At 41.6% G+C, this 20,080-nt stretch overlaps 1 protein-coding gene across 1 annotated transcript in view; it reads right to left on the bottom strand.

Moving 5' to 3' along the window:
* Positions 1-1,139: 1,139 nt before the first annotated feature.
* The window catches only part of synpra (synaptoporin a), a 147,222-nt gene continuing 128,281 nt past the window's right edge, over positions 1,140-20,080 (bottom strand). The window contains exons 5-6 of the mRNA XM_060835859.1: positions 7,220-7,411; positions 1,140-1,454 (exon numbers count right to left, since the gene is read on the bottom strand). Coding sequence (XP_060691842.1) covers positions 1,140-1,454; positions 7,220-7,411 — 507 coding nt within the window. The remainder of the gene's footprint in view (positions 1,455-7,219; positions 7,412-20,080) is intronic.

The following is a 20,080-nucleotide window of genomic DNA, read 5'->3' as shown; positions in this document are numbered from 1 at the left end:
GAATACATTCACACACTTCTCAATCATCACCAATACCACAGTACTTCAAAAAGACAGAAAGGAATCATAGTTGCTTTGTGCTTTGATAACTACATCTTACGTCAAGATATTGAGCATAATATATTGACTGTTATAGACAGATACAGATTCAATTTTTCTACAATGACTATTTCATTTGTATGACAACACAGTTAGACCACACTGCAGGCAGGTACATAACTACTGTACCAAAGAGATATAGCTGTGGCAAGTTGCAGAAGCTGGTTGTACATATGTTCATAAAAAGTTAAACATTTTCCAAAGTAAAGATCTTTTCAATATTTTAGGGTGATCTAATGCAGTTTTTCACTACTGTAGGGAATTCAAAGATATATTACAAAACACACTAGCATGCTGAAAATAAATCACATTTGCATCTGTACTAACAAATAACATATATAAAGTAAACAAAATAACTTTTACATTTAACAAACAAGGGTTTTTTTGAACAAAATGCTTCTCCTTAACAAACATAGAAATATAAATTCCATTTGACTGTAATACCTGTAGCTACAGCATAAAAACATTTTTGCTTTACTAACTATAAGGTTGAGATCTTAGTGCACTGAGTAACATCACACCAGAGTCGGACACAGTGTAGAAGCTGTAACAACATCATGCACAAGCCATTTTTAAGTACACACAATGCAATATTTAGTAGTCACACAAGGGCCACTTATTAATTCCTCCCCAGAAAGCCAAAAAGATTAATTCAATTCTAATACTATTTGTTCAATCAGACAGAATCTACCACATGTAGCCAGAACAAACATTACACAAGCAAAATATGTTTTGTTCATTTTAGCAGTTTTATAGGTTTTACTAGTTCAATACAACATAAAAAAGACACTAACCATGGAGGTATTTTATAAAGTGATATTTGCTTACAGTAACCAGCAATACTTACATCACCATGCTAATGTTTGAACACCTGAAAATTATTATTAACAAGTGATTAAAATCACTGCAACTTTCTACTGATATTTCTCATTATCAATATCACAGAAATACTCAATACCCTTATGAATTTACTCTAACTGAAAGCTTGGTGCTATGGAGATTTCAGACAAAGGATGCACAGATATCAGATCTAGAACACGTTACATTTGATTAGTAAAAGAAGTTGGAGCATTCTGGCCGTAACCACCCTGACTGTAGCCTCCAATCTGACCATATGAAGCTTGTTGCCCATAACCTGGTTGCTGTCCATATCCTTGTTGGTTGTATCCAGCTGTTTGACCATAGCTTTCTTGATCACCTGCCCGCTGATTGTAGGGTTGGTTGAAGCCAGTTTGAGCTGGCTGTTTTTCCATGGTGCTTTGAGGGTGTCGTTGACCTGAAGTATGCCAACCAGTCTCCTTGAACACAAACCAGATATTCCCAGCCCACAGAATAAAGTTAAGAAATCCAAAGACCTAAGGAGGTGAGAAAATGTGCAATTTTATTTTATGTATGTCACTTTTGTAATCTTAAGTTAAGAACTATTATGGTTCTATCTGATATTGAACTGGACAAGTCGAAATAAAGCTGTTAAGGTGATCTAGAACTAACTATTTCATGTGAATAAGTAATACTTAGTGGGAAATCAACTGGTCCTGCATAAGTCACACACAACAAGATTTGGCACTAGAACTTGTAACTGGTAAAACTTTAAGCAAGTTGTTTAAGTTGCTCTTGAGTAACAAGTTTTGGTTCATCCTGCTCCATTGAGTAATACTGCCAAATGTCTTTACTGTAAAGTTTATGATGGTGGATTTGGTACTTTAACAATACTTAGTATTTGATATTGTCAGTTAATTCAAAAACAAGAATTTCTTTCATGCATGAGATAAAATGTAAGGACTTTTAAAAAATCTGCAGAAAAGGAATTTATTGTGAGTGATTGAACTAATGGACATTCATTAATGTGAGCGTCTTTACATGTGTACTTTCTATGTAATCTATTCTAATTTTTTTAGCTTCAAATCACTAGAACTGCAATTCTAAAATATTGTTTCAAAGAGGAAAAGTGTAAAAAGTACAAATAATTATTTGGAAAACAATATTCATTGCGTACATTCATGATTTCAGGCAAATCTGAGCAGCTTCACCATGAGTAATTGCTATTATTATGCTGTCAACAAAATCAGACCTTGTAAGACAGCTAAAAAAATGCAGGTCAGCAGGAAAAACAGTAATGCCTTTAGAAAATTATGCCTGATATGAACATACTGTAGGTGTTATGTGACCTTTAAAACAATTTATCATACTACTTAACAAATAGAAATGTCAAATACAATTTTAGCTCTCAGCAATAATTATCATTAGGAACTAAATTCATTTTCAGTCATAGAATCATAGAAATGTACAGCATGGAAACAGACCCTTCGGTCCAACCCGTCCATGCCGACCAGATATCCCAACCCAATCTAGTCTCACCTGCCAGCACCTGGCCCATATCCCTCCAAACCCTTCCTATTCATATACCATCCAAGTGCCTCTTAAATTGCAATTGTACCACATCGTCTGGCAGCTCATTCCATACACGTACCACCCTCTGCATGAAAAAGTTGTCCCACCACATCCCGACACCAAATTCTAGCTGTTTTGTTATTTAGACTTAAAGTTATTTAATCTTAAAATTAATTTCTGGTGTGTAACTATACAAGATATGGGAATTATTGGAACACACATTTAAAAGGACCAAGGTTATGCGAAGATTTGTAGCTCGGGTGCTCGTTGTTGTGGTTCTGTTCGCCGAGCTGGAAGTTTTTGTTGCAAACGTTTCGTCCCCTGGCTAGGCGACATCATCAGTGCTTTGGAGCCTCCTGCGAAGCGCTTCTTTGATGTTTCTTCCGGTATTTATAGTGGTCTGTCCTTGCCGCTTACGGTTGCCAGTTTCAGCTGTCCGCTGTAGTGGTTGGTATATTGGGTCCAGGTCGATGTGTTTGTTGATGGAGTTTGTGGATGAATGCCATGCCTCTAGGAATTCCCTGGCTGTTCTCTGTCTGGCTTGCCCTATGATAGTAGTGTTTTCCCAGTCGAATTTATGTTGCTTGTTGTCTGCGTGTGTGGCTACTAGGGATAGCTGGTCGTGTCGTTTCGTGGCTAGTTGATGTTCATGTATGCGGATTGTTAGCTGAGTTCCTGTTTGTCCTATATAGTGTTTTGTGCAGTCCTTGCATGGTATTTTGTACACTACATTAGTTTTGCTCATGTTGGGTATCGGGTCCTTCGTTCTAGTAAGTTGTTGTCTGAGCGTGGCTGTCGGTTTGTGTGCTGTTATGAGTCCTAAGGGTCGCAGTAGTCTGGCTGTCAGTTCTGAAACGCTCCTGATGTATGGTAGTGTGGCTAGTCCTTTTGGTTGTGGCATGTCCTCGTTCCGTGGTCTTTCTCTTAGGCATCTGTTGATGAAGTTGCGTGGGTATCCGTTTTTGGCGAATACCTTGTATAGGTGTTCCCCCGGAAGCGGCAAGGACAGACCACTATAAATACCGGAAGAAACATCAAAGAAGCGCTTTGCAGGAGGCTCCAAAGCACTGATGATGTCGCCTAGCCAGGGGACGAAACATTTGCAACAAAAACTTCCAGCTCGGCGAACAGAACCACAACAAGGACCAAGGTTAGGTTAACATTGTAGCCCTCTTGATCACTATTTCAGTGAAAAAGAATCATAATTTGAGTATTGTTGAGAAAGACACATTTTATCTAAGCTTTTTGTTTTGTACATTTGCATAAATAAAAATGCTAATGGCAACAGCATTTTACACTGCTTGAAAGGAGAATGCTGACTGGTTGACAAGTGGATTCTGATTGGTGGAGATGTTGCCATGGAGAATTTACCAGTTAGATGATAATTAACAGTTAACTGATGAGCGAATGAGTGCTAGATGAAAAAGATTGGCAAAATGTGTGTTTTTTCAGCAATGCTCAAGTTCTGTACTGCAAAATAAATATTTGTGGTACTATTCATGAATTCCATAGGCCTAAGTCTTGCTTTCTCATGATTAGAATACTCATGATAATTCATTGCTAATATCTGGGACAATATTTATTTTGTGTAGATTTAAAAAAGAAAATATGGGTTTGGCGATGGAGGCAGCCCAGGACCTGTATGGGAGAGGGAGAATTGAAGTGTTCAGCTATGGGGCGGTGGAGTTGGTTGGTGCGGGTGTCCCAGAGATGTTCTCTGAAACGATCTGCAAGTCGGCGTCCTATCTCTCCAATGTACAGGAGGCCACATCAGGTGCAATGGCTTCCACGTCCGACACAAGGCCTCAAAGGATGCTTCAACTTCTGACCAAGTCCCCAAAGGATCCTTGCACATCCAACAGAAATTTACCTGTACCTCCACCAGTGTCATCTAGTGTATCCGTTGCACCCGATGTACTCCCCTCTACTTCGGGCAAACAGGACGCCAACTGGTGAATCATTTCAGAGAACATCTCTTGGAGCCCCGCACCAACCAACCCCACTGCCCTGTTGCTGAACACTTCAACTCCCCTTCCCACTCGGTCAAGAATACGCAGGTCTTGGGCCTCCTCCATCACCAAACCCTAACCACTCAATGCCCGGAGGAAGAACACCTCATCTTCTGCCTTGGGATGCTGTAACCACACGGGATTAATGTGGATTTCAAGAAATTCCTCGTTTCCCCTTCCCCCCGCACCAATCTATCCTAGTCCCAAACCTTCAACTCGGCACCATCTTCTTGACCTGTCCATCACCTTTCCCATCTATCCGTTCCACCCTCCTCTCCGACCTATCACCTTCTCCCCCATCTTCATCTACCTATTGCATTCCCAGCTACCTTCCCACCAGGCCCACCCTCTTCCCATTTATCTCTCAGCCCCCCCTTCCTGATGAAGGGCTTCTGCCCGAAACGTCAAATCTCCTGCTTCTCGGATGCTGCCTGACCTGCTGTGCTTTTCCAGCACCACACTCTCAACTCTGATCTCCAGCATCTGCAGTCCTCACTTTCTCCAAAAATGAGTACAGCACTGAGAGTACCCATTATATTGTGCATGTGCCAGTGTTTCTGTGAAATTATTGAGAATTGATATTCTCATAATTTTTTGATACGCAAGAGATTATAATTTGTACGTTGAGAATCCAAGTTGTTTGCTGTTTTGTTTAGTTTTGCCATTAGAGCAGGAGAGAAAGAGTAAAGGGTAACTCCAGTGGAGAACTAGCAAAACTTACATTCATTTCTTCCTAGGTGTGGAGTCAGGAATAAGTAAAGCTAGGGGTTAATGACCAAAAGTATTGCCAGTTTGGAAGGGCTCAGTATCTCTGACAAAATGACATCAGAGCTCCAATTCTAGATATCCTTCACCCAAAACAGACAACCATCTTTTTAATGAGGGCTGAATGGAAACAGGGGGTATTTTATACATTTATCGTTCACAGAGGCAGCAGCACATTTTAAGTGTATCTGCTAACAAAGGATTAATCTTCATCAAGCAAATTTCTGAAACATGATTTATGGGCTTTAGACATTTGTGAAAATGTCTGAACTTCTTAGAAATCTTTAGAGAACACGTATACTCTTTTAGAAAGGTTCCAGTACCCCTCTGGAATTGTTAACTGTAAAATTATTGCATGGGAAAAGTGGATAAGCTCTTTGGAACTGTCAAGCTTTCAAGCCATTTAATCCTCTGTCCTATAAATTTTGAAAAGAATCAGCTTGCTGTAGTTGTAAATTGAAAGACAACTTGCTTACTATTTCAGAGATGTTTGCTATCATAAGCCTCAGGGTTACAATCACAGAAATTATCTAATTCACTTCTTCCACAATCTATCATTATCATAGTAGGGACCTGTAAGGACACAGTTTGATTGACAGTTCCAAGTGGTTATAAATGGATGATTATCTTCACACAGTGTTATAATATAAAAGTGTGTTGTTATTTGTATTAATCGCTTGAAGGAATGTTTGATATGTGAGTGATTAAGTAACTGAAGGACTTTAAGGTTTTAAATGGGCCTTCATGATTGACAGTGTTTTTTTAATTTAGTGAATTCTATAATAGATGTTTGGAATGTTGTATTATTTCCACTCATAAGTTAGTTTGGAAGATATAAGGTCAAAGCATGATGGGTAGGGTTAGTCCTGGGTTGGCTTAAATTGGTACTAAGCTGGTACAGGGGCTGTAAAGGCTGATATGGATGAATGCTGGGTCATAGGTTGCTGTGAGTTGAATGAATTTGGCATTGGGATATAAGGGGCCATGGGGTATAGGTTAGTATTGTGGGTGTGAGGAGTTATAGGGTGAATAAAGGGTCATACTTTGGCATGGAGGGTATGAGACATCATGAAGATGGATGGCATGAGTTGGCATGGATGGAGGAGAGGAGTGAGTGGAAGGTTGAGGGCTAAAAGGCCCGACTGCTAGACTGCGCACCCAACTTGCCGGTGAAAATTTGCCACCATGTTCCTAAATTCCTGTGAGCCCCTGTGATGGAAAGCATCCTAGATGAGGTCTCAACATGGTCCAATTGGTGGAGATGCTAGATCCTAAACAAAACAGCGAACAATTTCAGCTCTAGTATTTACAGGCAGGGGAATCCTAATGAAGATTGGAGGTTTGGCTACATCTCCAGACCCAGCTTCCCAGAACAGGTAGAAACCAAAGTTCTATGGTCACGGAATGCTCAAGTTCAAGAGATTTACCCAAAATTATGTATGCCCACTTGATCCATGCTAAGCCATCCCAGAGATCCCATGAAAATGATGGAGTTCTCTGATACAGAGTTATTGCTGGAGGACATAATCAGGTGCAATTATGGCATATATCCTGGGATCACAACCTGAAGAATCAGCGAGTCATTTTACTAACACAGAGACAAATGCTCAACTATTATTTTAATGTTTTGTATCAACATCCCTCCTTTTATGTTTATTCTCTTTAAAACACTCAATCATCACTTCCCAATTTATTGTTATTCCTTTCTTTTTCCATTGGCCCACTGATGCATGCAATGTCTTGAGTTTTGATTCCAGGACTTTGATACACAAAGGGTCATGCAAAATGAATACCGAGCTACTTCTTCTTCCATCTTTCCTGCTCTTGAGGAGCTGAATTTGGGAAGTTACCTTGAGGGGCTACAGGCGCTAACCCACATCTTACCTCTGGGATGTTAGCACATCACCAAACCTGCCTACTGTTCAAACATCTATCAATATTGGCTTTCAACTTACAACGGATGTGTTTAATCCTGACATAGCAGGGTCTCTGACAGGTGAGCATTTATTGCCCTGTTGTTTGCATGCTGACATGAGTAAAAGCACTTCATCAGGATCTGTAGCAACTTTGACATCAGAGAGTCCTTTCGCCCAGGCTGATGATCCCACGAGCCACATGAATGAGAAGACCACAGTCACAATAAAATCCTGGAAAATATTTTTAAAACAATTACTTAAAAATGACATTAGTCTTATTCTAAAAGCACACCATCACTGCATGCAGAACATCTCATGAAAGAAACCCATTTATACAATTGTAATGATATTTATGAATGTATAAACACAGAGCATTGAAACTTTATATATTCATCCCCAAGTAGCTAATCTCCAGCAACCTGATCCTCTACTGTCTACTCTTCCTTTCAGTTGCTATGGTTACTGTGGAAGTTTCAAATTTGACTATAAACTGGATGATGGAAGCAAAAAATGGGAACCTAAAAATGTAAAATTTGAAGGGGGTTGGAAGGAGAGAGACATATAATCAGCTACAGGAATTGTTAAATAATGAATGGAAATCTGGCTAAAACAACATTTTAAAATACTGCAACCTAAAATATATAGCAGTTCTATTTTATACTGATGGCATTTACCAGACAATCTAATGTAATTGCATTCTATTTCCCGAAATCATAAACCTTCTGGCTCATGTACTGGAATGGTACTGAATTTAAAAATAAAAGAAAAATATGGCTTCTGGTATTGGTGGGGATGGGTGTTGCAATTGGGGCGGAGGGGGAAGGGGAGGGGGGAGGTAACAGCCCTGGTTGGAAAAACCTGGGTTCCAACTTCCTAGCATTCTTTGAAAGCAAATGCTTTTTGTTTGAAATTGCATCCTTGCCTGATTCACAAGCTTGGATTGCAGTTGAGCAGCAGCACTCTAATGCAGTTCACAACCATAAGGAAGAAAGCTCCCAGTGTTGGTGTGAACTTGGGGTGGGGGTGTACTATCCCTGACTCTGGAGAATTATTGGTCCAATCATTGAAAGGTAGTCAGTGTGGGTGATGGGCCACTGGGGAACGACTGCTGCTCCTATTCATTGGCGCCCATGCAGTGCTGCAAAGGCACTTAGCTTTTTCCCTAAGCTATCATTACCTCCCTGTAGTTGCTGGATTTTCCAAGGCATGGAAAACTTAACCAGGGAAACATGACATAATGTAGGAAACCAGGATAAACGTATATACCATTAAGTTGACAAATTCTACTTGGAAGCGAATGGGCTCCCTTAACTGCGTGTCTGGTTTCTGCTACACTTCTAAGTAAGCAGACTGGAATTAAATTTGAGATTTTAAAATTTCAACATTTAACCTGACTCCAGTCAGCAAAAAAAGTCTGATGCTTGCAACATCAAAAGAAGCGATTGTGCCTGAAACGTCGATTCTCCTGCTCCTCGGATGCTGCCTGACCGGCTGTGTTTTCCCAGCACCACACTTTGAATTCAATCAACACATCTATTGAGGGTTAAAATACCCCCATCTGTTTCTACACAAATCTTTGCTGGAATTGCAGTTAATTTTGGAAGAGAATCACATATGATCTCAAAATTCAAAAGAGTTCCTTGCAGTTTCACTGTATCTCTGGCAGAACAGCAGTAGAAACCATAAGTGTAAACTGCCAAAAGCAGAAATTCAGGCTTTATCTATGTGAATAATTAAACTTCAGAACTGTAGGATGACAGTACACCCACAGCTCAATAATAGTCATTAGTAATCTGACAGAAGCTTGAAAACACAGTATGTTGCTTCAGTCAAAGCCATTGAGATGATTCTTCAGGCTGTAAAATATTAGCAAAATTAATGAATGCTGGAAGTACATCAGATGGCCCTGTCCTTCCAAACTACCACCTCCACCTTCAACTTTCCTTCCTGCTCAAAATCCTTTAATGTGTCTATGCTCCTGATATCATGCCCAACTTTCCTTTAACTCAACAATTGAACCCCTCCAATTAGATTCAATAATACTGAAATAATCTTTACCAAAGTCACAAATCACATCCTTCATGACTGTGACAAAGCTAAAATAGCCCATTTAATTCTCTTAAACCTCGTTATAGCCTTTTACATAAATGATCACACCACCTCATCCATTGTCCTACTGGTGGAACTAGTTCAGCCATGTTAATACACTCATAAGTAAAGAATTACTGACAGTCATTAATCTTCCTGCTTTTGCACCATAAAATCTGGAGCCCATCATGGATCTATCAGTGGTCTCCTTACATTTCATGCCTACCTACTACACATACCCACTACACCTAAGTAGCACCATCTGAGCACACAATGTCAACTAAAACATCTGTACTGATTGTACTCAGCTCCATTTCATTGCTACTTCTCTCAACCATTCCACTATCTCTGATTGGCATGCTGCTTAAATAATATCCAGTATAATTTTCCTTCAGCTAAATACTGGGAGTGCTAAATATTTGTCCCTGCCACAAATTCCAATCCCCGGTTACAACTCAATTCCTTTCCCTGACAATTCTCAGAGATTCAGTCAGTCATAACAATGGTGTTGTTATGTTTGACTATGAGACCCTTTATTCCTCCATTACCAAGTCAATATTTCACTCCCTAACAATGTCTGTCTTCACATTTGGGTAAAAACAATGGCTGCAAATGCTGGAAACCAGATTCTGGATTAGCACAGCAGATCAGGCAGCATCCAAGGAGCAGTAAAATTGACATTTTGGGCAAAATTCCTTCATAGAAACATCGATTTTACTGCTCCTCAGATGCTGCCTGAACTGCTGTCTTCACATATGCCTCAGCTCATTTATTGTTAAGCCAATGTTTCCTTTCTACATGACTATTTTAACGTCTTCCCGGTTTGCTGAAATATTAACAAGATGCTTATGAGGCAATGGGGTTCTGCTAACACCATTGCCCCTTGATCTATGATATCCCTATTCTTTCTGTAACCTCTTTGTCCAAGCTTGGTGATGGAAGGTGTGTTGTTCACTGATGTCTAGAGCAGGGAGATGCAACACAAACAGGGATTGATTCAGGATGACCCAGCAGTGTCTGTGTCGCTTACAATGTCTAGGTCTATGTATAATGTTGTTCCCCTTTAATGATCTCCCCGATGAGTCCTGCAGGCTTCACCCCCACCCACTCTGAACTGGTCACAGCCATTTTATTTTTCATTGCATATATTTTGATGTCCAGCATGATGGAAGGTGCTCTTTGGCTGCGGCTTACAAATGCAGTTGCCCCCTTCACAACTGTCATCCCCACTTTCTCCCAATCTGCAGCCCTCAATCCTGAAAAACAGTTTCCTGATTCTCCTTCCCAGAGCAGCTGCCCTTCTAGTCCCTCTCTCAACCCTCCTTCCTCTAGAATCTGTCGATTGCCCCAACAGACTGACTGTGGCCCACCCCTTGAGTGACCTATTCAGACAACCTTGGATATGAAGTGCCCAGACTCCTGGGTGGCTGTGCATTTCCACGATCATATTGGTCCTCACCTCCTGGACTACTGGGGCCTGACTGTGGCCAATCCCCTGGATCGGTTTTGGAGACTGCCCTTGATTTACAATAACACAACCACCTGACTGAACATAGAACATAGAACAGAGAAAAATACAGCGCAGTAAAGGCCCTATGGCCCTCGATGTTGCGCCGATCCAAGCCCACCTAACCTACACTAGCCCACTATCGACTTTGGTGAGGACTACTTCCCTAAACCCCAGCTGCTTGTATACAGCGCACACAGTGTGTTTGCCACATAAACTCCTGGCCCTCATGGAGCAGATGTGAGATTGATGTAGCAGACTGCCACACTGTAAGATGTACGCTCCTTTGACTGAGGGTTGCTGACCAGCAAGGCAAGCTGCCTGGATGTGTGACTGCACTAAAAGGCACAGCAAGACATGGATGGTGAGAGTTTGCTGGTAGGTCTAAGTGAGCGAGCGCTAAGAAAGTAAGTGAGCAATCGTGAGATGCAGCACGGTCAATCCGTGAGCTGGGTGCCTGTCTCTGCAGTGTCCTTGCAGCAGCCTTTCAGTGATAGTTGCTGGTGCACCCTGCGATGTAGGTCTGTACTTTGTTAGAGTGATGCTGATTGTGAGGGGTTGCCAGATGTCAGATACTACTGTCAATGAGCTGCATATGGGTAGCTGGAGTCCATGGATCATGTTGATACTGAGCAACATGAAAGCTCCGTGTGACCAGTGACAAGCTGAATTTGCTAGGTTCCCACTCCGAGCTCTCAAGGTCTAGCTTGTTAAGTGAATTTGGTTTGACTGGAAGCTGAATTCTAATGAGTTGTTTGGCAACTTGCCACTGTCTATTGAAAACTTCACTTTGCCATTTTTATTAAATGCATAGAAGATGCAGAAAGATGCTCCAGGCATCAATATATGTGTTGCTAGACTTCCCATCTGATTCTGTCACAAATCTTGCTCTGGCCCTTAGCATTCAGACCCCCTTAAGAGTCCTCCCATGTTGGTTTTAAAGGTCTCATTTTTATTTTCAAATCCTTCTATGATCATGTCCGATATCTGTAATTTCCTCCAGATCTACAATCCTCAAAAGTTTATTCACTTCATAAGAATGTAGATTAGCCACGCTGAATTGCCCATCGTGTTCAGGGATGAGTACGTTAGGTGGATTAGCCATGGAAAATGCAGGGTTAGGGGTAAGTCTGAATGGAATGCTCTTCAGAGAGTAGGTGTGAACTTTTTGGGCTGAATGGCCTGTTTCTCCATTCTCATTCTCTCCCTCCTGTACTAACACTCCCACAGATTTTCTTCAAAGGTACCTCTGTAGGAGGAAAGAAGAGAAAGTCAGTCCCAATACCTCATGGAATGTCCTGCTCCATGTGCTCAGAGATGTGACTGCAAGGCAAACTGCCTGGTTGTGTGACTGCACTAAAGGGTACAGCAAGGCATGGATGGTGAGAGTTTACTGTTAGGTCTAAGTGAGTGAGTGCTAAAAAAGTAACCGAGCAATCGTGAGAGATCGCTCTGACGTAGGGCTGACTCTCTTCCACAAAGATGAGTCTTGCAGGTCAGGCTGGATCTCTGAATCACTGCATAGTCATCTGCCATGAGTGTTTGCAGTGAGTCTTTCACTGATAGGGTGGCTTCAAGGTGTTTGTTCTTATCACACCTCACCCTGGACCTTTCTGAATATTCTGTGGAACATGAGCTGGGTTCAAAGGGGTTGTATGAACACTCTTCACTGCTGTCATACCAGGAAGTGTAAAGTGCATGTTTTCAGACACTGGCTGAAAATCAAGGTGCCAGATAATCTGCTTGACACTTCTCCTACACACAACCCTTGGTGTGTCTGTAAGTGGTTCCCCCTGAAACTAAAAAAGAGAAAATGCTGGAAAATCTCAGCAAGTTTGGCAGCATCTGTAAGGAGAGACAAGAGCTGACAGTTCAAATCTAACTGACCCTTTGTCAAAGCTAAAAAAATGGGAGAAATAGGGAGGTATTTGTACCAGGCTGAGAGAAGGTGAGTCATGGCTTCAGAAGCAAAGGTAGCAGTAAAGAGGTGATAATGACAGTGCATAGAGAGATAATAGGAAGATTAGGAGCTGGGAATGACCAAGGCTGAAGCCAGTGCTATGTGACAAAATATGTGGGGGATGGGGGAATGGGTGAAGCAGGGGCAAAATGGAAAACAGGGGAGAAGAGCAGCAAAGGGGGAAGAGGAGAGAAAAAAGGTGATGAGAGAGTGGGGAGCGAGAGAAAGAGAGACAATCAAGAAATAAGAGGTACAGAACAGTGAAAGAAATATATACACAAAAAAAAACCTCTGTGACCGCTTTGACTTGGTCTTCACTTTGTTTACCCTGTAGCTGATAGTTGCTGATTAATTTAGTGACCATTTGGGCCCATGATCACTTGGCCACAAAGTTATGCGACCATCAATCCTATAAAGTTGAAAATCAGACAACACCAACAAGTTGGAGTCCAACAAGTTTAATTGGAAACACACTAGCTTTCAGAGCGACGCTCCTTCATCAGGTGATAATGGAGGGCTCGATCGCAACACAGAATTTATAGCAAAAATTTGCAGTGTGATGTAACTGAAATTATACATTGAAAAATTGATTGTCTGTTAAGCCTTTCATCTGTTGGAATACAGTGACAGTTTGACTTCTTTCATGTGTAAATCACAAAACCTTTTTTTAAAATTGCATTCTCAGGTTAGCTTTCAGACATACACACTCCCACACTCACACATGCACCCCCTCACAGATTTAAGACACTCTGCACTCACTACACACACACACACACACTTTCTGACATTCACAACCCCCACCCCAGACAGACACACACACACACACACACACACACACAGACAAAGACCCACATGCACACATATTTTGTGGGGTGAATTTGTACTTGCAGAGTTACATTGCACTTTGCTCAAAAACTGCATACATTCATGTAGAACTCAGCACAAAAACTGCAGGAATTTATGTAAAACTCTGTTATCTCACTTTTTAGATTAGAATCAATCTAAACATCAGATCATAGACAGAGAACACGGGGGGGGGGGGGGGGGGGGGGGGTAACACCTTCAACATATTGTCTAGCTATCACCATTGTTAACAGCTAACCCAAGAATGCAACTTTTAAAAAAAAGCATGATTTGAAGATGCCGGTGTTGGACTGGGGTGTACACAGATCTCTGGCCACATGGGGCAGGACATTCCATGAGGTACTGGGACCCTGAGTGCAGGACTGACTTTCTCTTCTTTCCTTCTTGGCTGCCACTCTTCCTATCATTAAGGCGCTTGGAGTCAAAGCATGATGCAGCTTAAAGGAAAAGTTGTTGCTGTTCCGAACAATTTGTAGCAATCTCAACTCAGTCATTAATGCCAAGTTGTTGTGTTTCACGGAAAGCTACAGAGGGCCTTTGAGTATTTCCTTTGACTTCCTGGAAATATTGGCTGAGTTTTTAAAAAAAGGGTCAGGTTGGCTAGAGGGTTTTCAGAAACATCATAGTCAGTTTTGTAGGACTTGTGCCTGAATACCTGTAGAGCTGACTACAAGAGGATCATTAGCATTTGTTTGATGTTCCTTGCATTGAATCCAGAGAACACAGTGGAAACGTTGCTTGTGGAATTCCGCTACTGCTGTTACTAATGCATACTAAGGTCTCACTGCAGTACAGGAGTGAGGTGACAACAACTGCTTAAGACAGTAGGACTTCTGTTGATGTGTAGATGTCCTATTTGTCAAATATTTGCTGTACGTAGAAGCCTATTCTGGCAACTGAAGAATGCATGTAGAGTTAGAGCCAAAATGAACACCAAAGACAAGCAGAAACAAAAGCAGAAATAGCTGGAGAAACTCAGCAGGTCTGGCAGCATCTGTGGAGACACAGCAGAGTTAACATTTCAGGTCCAGTAGAGGAGACTTTGGGTTTTCAAAATGATGCGAGTAATTCAGATTCAGAACATTCTGAAATTTGCTTCATTCATTCCAAACATGTAGCAGGATTGCTCTTCATTGTTCCTGTTTGTAGTTGACAATTTGAGGATTAGGCTTCTCCCTTTGTTCCTTTTGACTTTCTAGAAGAAAAACTCACATTTTAGCTCACAGGCTGAAAGCTACAAAATCTTAGTCATAGAGGCGTACAGCACGGAAACAGACCCTACGGTCCAACCTGGTAAAAACAATGACTGCAGATACTGGAATCCAGATTCTGGATTAGTGATGCTGGAAGAGCACAGCAGTTCAGGCAGCATCCAACGAGCAGTGAAATCGACATTTCGGGCAAAAGCCCTTCATGAGGAATAAAGGCAGTGAGCTGGAAGCATGGAGAGATAAGCTAGGGGAAGGTGGGGGTGGGGAGAGAGTAGCATAGAGTACAATGGGTGAGTGGGGGAGGAGATGAAGGTGATAGGTCAGGGAGGAGAGGGTGGAGTGGATAGGTGGAAAAGGAGCTAGGCAGGTTGGACAAGTCGGGACAAATCATGGGGACAGTGCTGAGCTGGAAGTTTGAAACTAGGATAAGGTGGGGGATGGGAAATGAGGAAGCTGTTGAAGTCCACATTGATGCCCTGAGGTTGAAGTGTTCCGAGGCTGAAGATGAGGCCTTCTTCCTCCAGGCGTCTGGTGGTGAGGGAGCAGTGGTGAAGGAGGCCCAGGACCTCCATTTCCTCGGCAGAGTGGGAGGGGGAGTTGAAATGTTGGGCCACGGGGTGGTGTGGTTGATTGGTGCGGGTGTCTCGGAGATGTTCCCTAAAGCGCTCTGCTAGGAGGCGCCCAGTCTCCCCAATGTAGAGGAGACTGCATCGGGAGCAACGGATTCGGTCCAATCTGTCCATGCTGACCAGATATCCCAACCCAATCTAGTCCCACCTGCCAGCACCTGGCTTATATCCCTCCAAACCCTGCCTATTCATATACCCATCCAGATGCCTTTTAAATGTTGCAATTGTACCAGCCTCCATCACTTCCTCTGGCAGCTCATTCCGTACAAGTACCACCCTCTGTGTGAAAAAGTTGCCCCTTAGGTACCTTATACATCATTCCCCTCTCACCCTAAACCTATGCCCTCTAGTTCTGGACTCCCCGACTACAGGGAAAAGACTTTGTCTATTTATCCTATCCGTGCCTCTCATAATTTGGTAAACCTCCATAAGGTCACCCCTCAGCCTCCGACGCTCCAGGGAAACCAGCCCCAGCCTGTTCAGCCTCTCTTTATTGCTTAAGTCCTCAAACACTGGCAACATCCTTGTAAATCTTTTCTGAACCGTTTCAAGTTTCACAAAACCTTTCCAACAGGAAGGAGATCAGAATTGCACATAATATTCCAACAGTGGCCTAACCAATGTCCTGCACAGCTGCAACGCGACCTCCCAACTGCTGTACTCAATACTCTGACCAATAAAGGAAAGCATACCAAATGCCTTCTTCACTATCCTACTTACCTGCGACTCCACTTTCAAGGAGCTATGAACATGCACTCCAAGGTCTCTTTGTTCAGCAACACTCCCTAGGAACTTAACATTAAGTGTATAAATCCTGCTAAGATTTGCTTCCCCAAAGTGCAGCACCTCACATTTATCTAAATTAGACTCCATCTGCCACTTCTCAGCCCATTGGTCCATCTGATCAAGTTCCTGTTGTAATCTGAGGTAACCTTCATCGCTGTCCATTACACCTCCAATTTTGGTGTCATCTGCAAACTTACTAACTATACCTCTTATGCTCACATCCAAATCATTTATATAAATTACAAAAATTAGAGGGCCCAGCACCGATCCTTGTGGCACTCCACTGGTCACAGTCCTCCAGTCTGAAAAGCAACCCTCCACCACCACCCTCTGTCTTCTACCTTTGAGACAGTTCTGTATCCAAATGGCTAGTTCTCCCTGTATTCTGTGAGATCTAACCTTGCTAACCAGTTTCCCATGGGGAACCTCGTCGAACACCTTACTGAAGTCCATACAGATCACATCTCCCGCTCTGCCCTCATTAGTCCTCTTTATTACTTCTTCAAAAAACTCAATCAAGTTTGTGAGACATGATTTCCCACACACAAAGCCATGTTGACTAGCCCTAATCAGTCCTTGCCATTCCAAATACATGTACATCCTGTTCCTCAGGACTCTCCCAAACAACTTGCCCACCACTGACATCAGGCTCACTGGTCTACAGTTCCCTGGCTTGTCCTTACTACCTTTCTTAAACAGTGACACCATGTTAGCCAACCTCCTGTCTTCCGGCACCTCACCTGTGATTATCGATGATGCAAATATTTCAGCAAGAGGCCCAGCAATCACTTCCCTGGCTTCCCACAAAATATTAGGGTACACCTGATCAGGTTCTGGGGATTTATCTACTTTTATGCGTTTCAAGACATCCAGCACTTCCTCCTCTGTAATATGGACATTTTTCAATGTGTCACCATCTATTTCCATACATTTTATATCTTCCATGGCCTTTTCCACAGTAAATACTGATGCAAAATACTCATTTAGTATCTCCCCCATTTTCTGCAGCTCCACACGAATGCTGCCTTGCTGATCTTTGAGGGGCCCTATTCTCTCCCTAGTTACCCTTTTGTCCTTAATGAATTTGTAAAAACCCTTTGGACTGAATAAATAAACCAACTTTCTAGCATTTTAAAACTGTTTGAGTCACACATTTACCTTGAACAATACATAACAGCTCTTCAGTCTTAATACACTTTTATATTTGTTTTCATATCTGTTAATCTGTTGAATGTTTGCTTTAACAATAAGTACTGACATCATCGGCATTTCTGGTGCACAGTTAGTTCATCTTGGAGGGAGCTCAATCAACATGCACTATATGAACTATAAAACCGCTGAAGCATCCTGACTAATGACTGTATTTACTGACATTACTTCAGCTCCCCTACACTGCAGTTTCAACGCCCCTCAGCCAAAGAAAAGCTTGTAGAAATTTCATAGAAACAAACAAGGAAGTGGGAGGATGTAGGCTTCACCCCCATCCTGTTTTGCTAAGTTGCACTGCAGAGACTGATTGAAGGTAATATAATTTTACAGCACAATACAAAAAATAAAATTCAACACTAATATCCTTCAGAACATACAGGAGAAGATAGATTTTACCTCTTCACCACTTCCTGTGTGAGCAGAAGACATGGTGATCAGGGATGGATAGATGGCAGGCTTGCACAAGTGATGGATGGATGAATATTTAAGTTCAACTATTGACTGCCCAATTTCTGCCCGTTATCAGATCCCAATTATATTTTAGTATACAGAAAGGCTTAAGCATGTGCCAGTCATGTTAATCTCTATTGTACAGGACAGTGAGTGGTTGAGCTGCCAGTTCTCAAACGGACTATAGAAGATCACTTAGGAAAGGTAAGTTTTTTTTAATTTAAAGGACTTTATGGGTTCAAAGATAATGCTCTCATGACGGAGCAAGGGCCCATTCCAAGGCCAGTAAAATGATAGTGAGGATCAGAACTGACCAGGAATTATCCCCTTCACAAAATCACAGAACCTCAGAAGGTTTACAGCGCAGAAGGAGGTCATTTGGCCTATCATAGAAGACAAGCAGGAAGCTGGAAGAATACAGCAAGCCAGGCAGCATCAGGAGGTGCAGAAGCCAACGTTTTGGGTATAACCCTTCTTTAGGCTGGCTTGCTGTGTTCTTGCGGCCACCTGTTTGTTTACTTTGGATTCCAGCACCTGCAGTTTTTTGTCCCTATCTGGCCTACCGTGCCTGTCTAGGATCATTACTTAGTGCCAATCTCTTGCTTTTTCCCACACCCTTGCATATTATTTTTGACCCAGATAATTATCCAATGCCCTCTTGAATACTTCAATTGAAACTGCTTCCATCACACTTCTGGGATGTGCATTTCATACCCGAACAACTCATTGAGTGAATTTTTTTTCCATTTACTTCTTTTGCAGATCATTTTAAATCGATGTCCTCTTGTTCTTATTTCTTTTACAATGTTGTTAGTTTAATTGACTTCCCATCACCAGTTTCCTTTGTTGATAATATTTTGTGATACTGGTATTTTACCAGTGATATTTTTCTTATTCCCAGTGCATCTCCAAAAAGCTGGTAAAATCTACTGGCTGGTTCTCTCATTAGACCTTGTTTGAATTTTCTTGATTCTAGAAATGGTGGAATAAAGGCTTCAATAGATCTTGGCTTAGGTTGTCAATTGTAGATTTCACCTTTTAAAAGCTAATGTATGAGTGAACATAGAGGAGATGATTATTGATTTATAGTAGCTACAGGCTTATAATATTCGGGTAAAAAAATGAGGTCTGCAGATGCTGGAGATCACAGTTGAAAATGTGTTGCTGGTTAAAGCACAGCAGGTCAGGCAGCATCCAAGGAATAGGAAATTTGACGTTTCGGGCATAAGGCCTTCATCCTGATGAAGGGCTTATGCCCGAAACATCGAATTTCCTATTCCTTGGATGCTGCCTGACCTGCTGTGCTTTAACCAGCAACACATTTTCAACAGGCTTATAATAATCTTGCGCATTATTTTTGCCCTTTATTAGGGTTTCTTTCCAGTTCTTCAGTAAAATTTTCCTTTTCTGCAAAGTAAGTTCCCTTTTGCTAGTTATAATCCTGCATGGATCCCACACTCTACATATAATTCCTCTACAAAATTAGGAGATAATCAGTACAGATGTGCCAAAGAGTTGGAACATCACCATTGATCATGTCTTGAAGACTTTATATTTAATATTTTTTGTGGACTTGAGGTTGAAGGATTGTGGACACCTGGATTTTTTTTTGTGAGTTCAACAACAGTAAAAATTTTCAAATGAGTTACTTCTTAGTAGTCAGATATCTTGTGATAATTGTTTATTGGAGATCACTTGCCTGGATTTATAACTGTCAGGTTGTAGGTTACTTTAAAAACTGTTTGGAGTAGTTTGTGATCAGTTTGCTGAAGGGAAACAACTTGCCATCTTTGCAGTTCTTTGCCTGAAAAAGTTCTTGCTGTGAATCCAGTGTGAAACCTGACCTCTTGAACAGCTTACAGAAGAATCCTCAGTTGTTTCTGATCCCAAAAACTGCTGCCCAGGTTTGGAAACACTCATCTACACAACCCCTGAATGCCAGCCTGATAGTCACTGGAACATTTCACACCTTATCCTTTTGCCTTCAATAATAACCATCACTAAACAAAAGAGATTTTTTGTTTTTATTTTTCCCTAAAGTGAATCTCTGCAGAGAGAAATCCATTTCCCCCTTTCCTGGTGTGAATTGGTGTGTGTTTGTGTGTGTGTGTGTTGAGGTATTTGGAAGGGTTGATATTTAAACCTTCATGTTTTAAACAGTATGCTGATTGGCTTTATGTCTGTATGGTGTCAGTT

Source organism: Hemiscyllium ocellatum, chromosome 14 (assembly GCF_020745735.1).
Source record: "Hemiscyllium ocellatum isolate sHemOce1 chromosome 14, sHemOce1.pat.X.cur, whole genome shotgun sequence".
In the NCBI taxonomy this organism is placed as follows: domain Eukaryota; kingdom Metazoa; phylum Chordata; class Chondrichthyes; order Orectolobiformes; family Hemiscylliidae; genus Hemiscyllium; species Hemiscyllium ocellatum.
The sequence above is the reverse complement of the archived record's forward strand: the minus strand, read 5'-3'. Positions and strand labels throughout refer to the sequence as shown.